The sequence below is a fragment of the Phyllostomus discolor genome, chromosome 1 (assembly GCF_004126475.2).
Source record: "Phyllostomus discolor isolate MPI-MPIP mPhyDis1 chromosome 1, mPhyDis1.pri.v3, whole genome shotgun sequence".
NCBI lineage: Eukaryota > Metazoa > Chordata > Mammalia > Chiroptera > Phyllostomidae > Phyllostomus > Phyllostomus discolor.
This window is the reverse complement of record NC_040903.2, coordinates 149,856,335-149,863,787: the sequence shown is the minus strand read 5'-3', so window position 1 is coordinate 149,863,787 and position 7,453 is coordinate 149,856,335. Positions and strand designations below refer to the sequence as shown.

Genomic DNA, 7,453 nt, shown 5'->3' with positions numbered 1-7,453 from the left:
TCCCAGTTTTACACAGCTAACTCTCCTCCTTTAAGCTGGTTCAACACTCACCTTATTAACAATTCCTACCTCAATACTCTCTTTAATTCTGCAATTTGCCCTTCCAATTCCTTCTTGATTCCTCTCAATCTGTCTTATAGTTGTTACCACTTTTTAAAGTACTGTATAATTTTTTTAGCTGTGTATTGTCTGCGCCTTCCACTTCCATATAAACTCCATCAGGGGACTGATCTTTGTCTTCTTCATGGGATGTATCCCAAGAGCCTAAACAGTGGCTGGTGAGTGAAAGGCACTGGATAAATACTAGGTGAACGAATTTAGAAGCTAGATATTCTTTCTGAAAGGTCGGTGCGCTTTGGTGATGAGCCTTAACTGGTTTCTCAGTTTTCACATTACACAAAGGCCAAAACTACAGTGAGTCTAGAGGTGTCCAGGCTAGCTGCAGATTTAGGCCTGGAGGACAGAGATAAACGCTAAAAAGCTAAAGGGTGAAGTTAGTTATCCAGAGTGGCTGATAAAGAGCAAACTTACTCTCCCTTTTCATTACTCTCCCTTTGCATGTCCATAATTGCTTCAACTCTCAACAAGGGTGGCTTTGAACATTCTCATACCTAAACAATTCCAACACCACAGTGTTTGTGGGGTGCGACACAGTCTTTGCCCTTTTCCTGGTAGCTTCATTGCCCTCATTTAGGTGGTTAGGCCGCGCCTAACCACCATGTTTTCTGAGCCGGGATGTCCCTCGTCCAGGGGCAAGGCACCAAATACGGCGTATCCTCCCCTGCCCGGTGTTCCTCAGACAGCCGCTGGGGTCGCGTTGCCTGCCCCCGAACAGGCAGCGGAGGGAACACCTGCGCGAGGCCCCGCGGTGGGTCAACTTGGGCGCGGCTTCCATTACGTCACGGCTCCCGCCCGCCGCACGCACGCGCACTGCGCCCAGCATGAGGGTTGCAGCTCTGATCAGGTAATGTGGCACACGTGCCGCCTTCTTCTTCCCTGGACACCCTGCAGTCCGTTTCTGCTGATGGGTGGGAAGTGCCGCTGCTGTTGCCACTGCCACTGCCGCCGGGGCCGCGACTAGCGGCCTAAGGCTGTCTGTGTAGGAGCCGCACGTTGGGGTTTAAATGGCCCTTCCGGACCTCGGGAAGAGGCGGAGCCTTTGGGCGGCAGCCGTTCCCGGCTGGTCTCGCGGTCTTGGGCTTGTGTACTCTCTGCGGGCCTCCGCCCCTCTGTTCTGGCACTCGGACTTGGATTTGCATTGGATTCACCTGGGAAAAACTGCTGATGCCTGGGTCATACCGCCAGAACGCTGGTTTAATTATCCCGATTCACTCCCGGTTCTGATTCTTAAAGACTGTAATGATGGGCAGTGAAGTTTGATAGCCCAGGCTTGATTTTACTCAGCTACCCACAGTTCTGCCTTTTTTCGTCCTAATCCCTTAAACCTTTCCATCCCGTCGCCCAGGTGCTGCTTATCACCCTAGGCTGTTAATATCTCGCCCCTTCCTACATAAATCCATCTCTCCCTCACCTGCCTCCCAGGTGTGTCTGGATTGCTTATGATAGGGATGTAAACTTGACGCTCAAGGGCAGAGACATAATTGTACCAGTGTTACCCTAGATTTGGTTGCTGTTGCTTGAGACACATTTCCTTATAGAGTGACCTTATAGTAACACTTCATATTACAAAAGGAGTTTAAAAATTACAGTAACCCATCATATTTAGGTGTCTAAAGTAAGTCCTTCAACAACCAAAGACAGATCAATAAAAATGTTTCCATACTTAGTCTGTAAACTGAAGCAAAAGGAACACTAACATTAAAAAGGGAATTTGAGCTACTTGAATTTTGGTGACATTTGGATCTCCATAGAGTGTCTGAGCTACGTTGCAACCATGCGTTTTTCTTTGTAAACTCATTGAAGATTTAATGTTATTGTTCAATGCCGTAGGTAATTGCCACTGATAAGGTTCTGACATAACACAAACCCTTTCTGGAGTGACTGGAATATCCCAGTTTCTGTTATTTCAATGCCATTTTTACATGACTAACGTCAAAAAGTGCCTTTATTCAGTGAATTTTTTCTGTACAGTGAATAATTAAGCTTTGACCATTGTGGTCTTCATTTGATCTAGATAAGAATTAAAATTAGTCAGGAAATGAGTAATTCACATCCAAATGCAATTTGTCAAAAGTTTAACCATTTAAAGACACACTAACTGAAGACTTAGAAATGCGGGAGGGAAGAAGATTGATGTAATTCATTACACTAAATATTCTGTAATGTGCATGTATTACTTTTATAATAAAGTGAGTTACAAAAGACATTGTTGGAAAATTCTTGCTGAACTGTAAGAACTGCATAAATGTTAGGAGACACGCTATAGATATGAATATATAATTACATATGAATATGAATACCTACATACTACCTATATATGCATTTATGTGCATATATACTTGAATGTGTGCAGAGTGAAATACAGTGAACCTACTGTAGTTGCAGTATATCCTGTGTGTGTGTAGACTAAACTGAGAGATAGGATGTGTGTGTGTGTGTTTTAGTGAATAGGTGAAACCATAATCCTTTCATATCCTTAGACCATGAAAAACATTATTTTTTAACACACTAAAGATTTTACTGAATTTTAGAGTTGAATGACACCTTGAGGATTAGCTAGGCCATTCACTAATTTCATAATGAAATATGTGAACACAAGCTGAGTGATTCAGCTTAGTATCCCAGAGTCAGAAACTAAAATTCTGATCTTCTATTGGACTTCTTACATAACACATTCTAATGTACTTTGTGATATTTGAGGAGGTAAGATGCTCTGTATTTCCCTAACTTCTTTGATCTTGAAAACTGTTATTCTTAGAGTACCAGTTAGACAGAAGTCAATTTGGGAAATACTATTTTAAAACCATATTTAAAAGCATATTTTAAAATAAATTACAAGGCTAAGTTCTGATTGAGGATGTATATTGTTTAATCTTTAATACTGTAAGGAATTAGAATTGTGCAGGTATACCCCTTAATCTTAAACATTCTGTATATCCTAAGAATGAGTTCATTTTGTCCTATGGAAATTGAGCAGTGAGATTCAACAGGAAAAGCTGTGGAAGATGGGTTTATGGCAATATCAGAATCTGAGGAAAGGGAGTGTGATGTGTAACTTCACTTTACCCCTTACAGATTCTCCCCTTGATAAGTTCTGGAATGATAGATGTTACTGATTAGAATGTGGTAGAGGCAGACAATGTTGGGAACTAAAAAGGCCAGCTTTTAGAATAAAAAGTCAGTTTTGGGGGGAAATGAATAGGTCTGAACATTCCCTGAGTATACATTTGCAGCTCTCAAATATTGAAAAGAGGGAAACAGGAGGAGCAAAAAAGGGGAAGAGGTGCAATAATAAAAGAATGGAAGAAACGTGTGGTGGGAAACAGAGCAGAGGTGTCCAACTCATCTTCACGGGGAGCCACATCAGCCTTGTAGTTGCCTTTAAAGGGCCGGATGTAATTTCAACTCCTTAACAGTTAAGGAGTAGTTACATTTATGCAGTCCCACAATTATTTCGGCCCTTTGAAGACAACCTCAACGCTGATAGCTGGCCCTGGTGAAAATGAGTTGGACACCCCTGCAGTAGGGTATGAAACCCAAATAGCATAGCTTGCCACTCAACCTTCTTATAGGTGAAGTACCACTTGTCTTAACTAAGTGATTTACTTCTCTACCTTGGGCAGATATGTTATTTGTAAGTTCTTTTCAATCTATTCATTAGATTTGTGCTCAGACCTTTTGCTGCCATCATATAGGGGTGGCTGAAAGCCGAAGTACCAATAGATAGTACTGATGCTTAACTTACCACTATAATTTAACATTTTGTTCTCTATCTCTACAGAATTTTAACCTACCAATTATGTCATACTTTGTCATTAGATTGGATCTCAAATTTTTTATTTGATCCTTTAATGGTGATGGAGCCCAGTTGTTAGATTTCTTACAGTGGAACAGATATTTTTCTGCTTTTTCATAAGGGAATTTCATTTAAGGAGTATATATAGTAAGTGTTCAGCTGGAATGTAAACTTAAATCATTTTATTTGCAAAACACTATATTAAGTAAAGTTATTGTACTATCACAAATCAAAGAGTTATATTTTGTTTAGAATGGTCTTTGTTAGAATGGCATATAATTTCTTAAGCTCTCATGAGCAGCTACCTTAGAAATTAAGATTCGTTTGTTCAGTTTGCTTATGCTATGGAAATTGCATGTGATGTTTTGCATTCTAAATGTAAGATAGTCCCTCAGCCCTGACTGATGTGGCTCAGTTGGTTGGGTAGCATCCAGCAAAGCAAAAGGTTGCCGGTTTGATTCCCGGTCAGCACACATGCGTGGGTATTGGGTACTGTCCCTGTTCAGAGTGCATACCGGTGGCAAACGACATGTTTCTCTCCCTCCTTCCCCCTCTAAATATAAATAGAACTATCTTTTAAAAAACAAATGTAAAGTAGTCTCAAATATTCTGAAAAGCTGAATAAATAATGTATTCTATTTTGATAGTTCATGATTCTGTGTTGAATAATGGTCAGTAACCAATACTTACCTCTTTTTCAGTGGAGGGAAGGACAGCTGTTACAATATGATGCAGTGCATTGCTGCTGGGCATCAGATCGTTGCTTTAGCAAATCTAAGGCCACCTGAAAACCAGCGTAAGTGTACAACTTTACTCGAAATTCTCAAAATGACTGAAAATTCAACTTTATTATTGTATTCTATCGTATACGTATAGTATGCAAAAGCATAAAAGGAACTAATATATCTTTAGCACCTATTAGATGATGAGTTCAATGCTAAGTGTTTTCAATTATAATTTCTTTAATCTTCCCAAGAGCTCCTGGAGCATATTATTCGACAAGGATACCAAGGCTCAGAGTTTTATAAATTTGTCCAAGGTAAAATAGCTAGAACAAGCTTGCAGGGCTGAGACTTGAACTCGCAGTTTGGAGTGCACTGCCATTCCACCACAACACATTTCCAGGTGTTGCAGGGAATATGCAGGTAAATAAAACGAAGCCTCTAGGAGCTTGGGAATAGACACGTACATTGATAAATAATAATAATGTATGGGTTTTATTATTAAAAAGATCCAGTTTAGCCATCTTATAGGTAAGCTAAATGTGTGAGATGTAATTCACTTTTAGTTTTTGTCTGTGGTGACAACGGTATCCATAAGTAATCCACAGACCTCATTCTAGCTACTTTTTTCAAATTACTCACCAATGAACTTCCCCAAGTTAGAACTTTTTTGCCCTCCGTGTCCATGTCTGTGTCTAAATTTCCTTTTTAAAAGGGTTTTTAAGAAATTATTTATTTATTTATTTTTAGAGAGAAGAGAAGGGAGAGAGAGGGAGAAAAACATCAGTGTGTGGTTGCCTCCCATGCGCCCTCTACTGGGGACCGGGTCCACAACCCAGGCATATGCCCTGACTGGGAATTGAACTGGCTGAGCTTTGGTTCACAGGCTGGTACTCAAATCACTGAGCCACACCAGCCACGGCTGAATTTCCTTTTCTAATAAGGACACTGGTTATATTGGATTAAGTGTCTACCCTAATGACTTCATCTTAACTAATTATATCTGCAGATCCTATATCCAAATAAGTCCACATTTTGAAGTACTGGATATTAGGACTGCAAGGCAAGAATTTGGGAGGGATACATTCAATTTCAACAGTATCTTATATTAATTGAGGTATAATTGACATTTTGCATTGTAGTCCTTTTAGGTGCCCAGCATAATGATTTAGCATTTAGTGATTTAGCATCTCACTATAGTGAGATGATTACCACAAGTTTAGTTAATGTCCATCACCACACGTAGTTACAATTTCTTTCCCAATTAAAACTTAAAAGTAATTACCAATATTTTAACTGCTAAAATATAATAGGGAGAGATGAATACTTATCTAAGTTTATTTGTTACTACTTCTTCATATAAAAGTAGTTCAAGTAAAATCTTTTTCATTCACTTTACTCATTTTATTTGTAGACCCCCATGCTTTTTCTCCACTGTTATTTTAGGATAAATTTAGTGAGCAGTACATATGAAAACCCTAATCATTGTTCCTGGCATGAAACAGACATCCAGTAAATGTAGCTGAATCTGAAGGTAACTCTAAATCAGTCAGTTAACCCTCCCTTTCTCCCTCCCTTCCTTCCTCAAATCTGCCAGTCTACTGAATTTTTGAAATAATATTTTATAGTTGTTTTCTATTTATTTTGTCTTGCTTTTTAAACCCAGATAGATTGCTTGTAAGCTTCTTCAGAGGAAAAGTCATATCTTCTATGCTCCTTTAATTTTTCCATAGCACTTGGGACAGCTCGATGCCTCTGGTAGGCATTAACTCAGGTTCTTGGTGGACAGATGAATAATGAAATAACTGGAATTAGCCCTGAAGTAGACAGGAGTTATAGCCAGCAGTTATTTGTCTGAGATTTGAATTTTCTTTCCTTCTGTGATTAAAACCATGTAATGCTGAAAGTGAAGTGAGAAGATGAAGATTAAGGGTGTTTTATAGGAAGAAATAGAACATGTTCTATAGAAGGTCAGGATAAACATACACTCCAGGATTTTATACTGGGGTTCCCATGTTGAATAATAATGGCCTTTTAGAAGTGAGCTGTTTTGTAAATAGCCTCTAATTTCTGTTCTTTAAATAATAAAGGGAAAACCCTAAGGGTGAGTGGGAACTGTGCTGTAACTTCTGTATTATAAAGGAAGGAGTAGATTTTTTTTTGCAGGCTATGTTCTGTTACCAAAGGAAAGTGACTCCTCTATCCCTTGTGGTCAAGTGGGTTTTTGGGCAAGTGGGTTTTTTAGCCTTTCTGTATTGAAAGGTCTTGGTATTTAAAAAGCAGACATTGACATAACATATATTATATACTTGATCTAATCATGGAGTTTCTATCTTGTCTTTAACTTTCCTATGTGAATTGTTGCACTTACCTTGTCCTGAATGATTATTGTATAATCTTCCATGGGTTACTGGTTTATTGGCAGGGTGGGTAAGATGACAAGCAAGTTATATTTTTATATTTCAGTGGAATGGAGACATTTATTTACAATATTGCTAGGGAGAAATATTCAATAGTAAATGGAATTGGATTATTATGGAGTAAAAGTTGGAAAGAGTCAGCTGAAACTATAGTAATTGTCGTGAAAGGGAATAGATGACTGTGGGTTTGGAGATGGAGAGGGTTTAGCTAATCTTTATTTAAAGTCAGCAGGAAGTTGGTGATTATTGAATGATTCATGGAATGACTTAATTTCCGCCCAAACATGTTGCAAAAGGGCCCTTAATGAGGAACCACTGGTAGAGATGACTCCAGTGAGAAGGTGATTAGAGGGAATTCATGGTACTGTGTTTTCAGTAGGTTGTCTGGAAAGGAA

The 7,453-nt window shown here is 39.1% G+C and overlaps 1 protein-coding gene across 4 annotated transcripts in view; it reads left to right on the top strand.

Annotated features, from left to right (window-relative positions):
- Positions 1 to 882: 882 nt before the first annotated feature.
- The window catches only part of DPH6 (diphthamine biosynthesis 6), a 185,785-nt gene continuing 179,214 nt past the window's right edge, over positions 883 to 7,453 (top strand). For all 4 annotated transcript variants that reach the window (XM_036031478.1, XM_036031489.1, XM_036031494.1 and 1 more), the window contains exons 1-2: positions 883 to 964; positions 4,618 to 4,712. In XM_036031478.1, the coding sequence (XP_035887371.1) occupies positions 942 to 964; positions 4,618 to 4,712 (118 nt within the window). In that variant the 5' untranslated portion in view covers positions 883 to 941. The remainder of the gene's footprint in view (positions 965 to 4,617; positions 4,713 to 7,453) is intronic.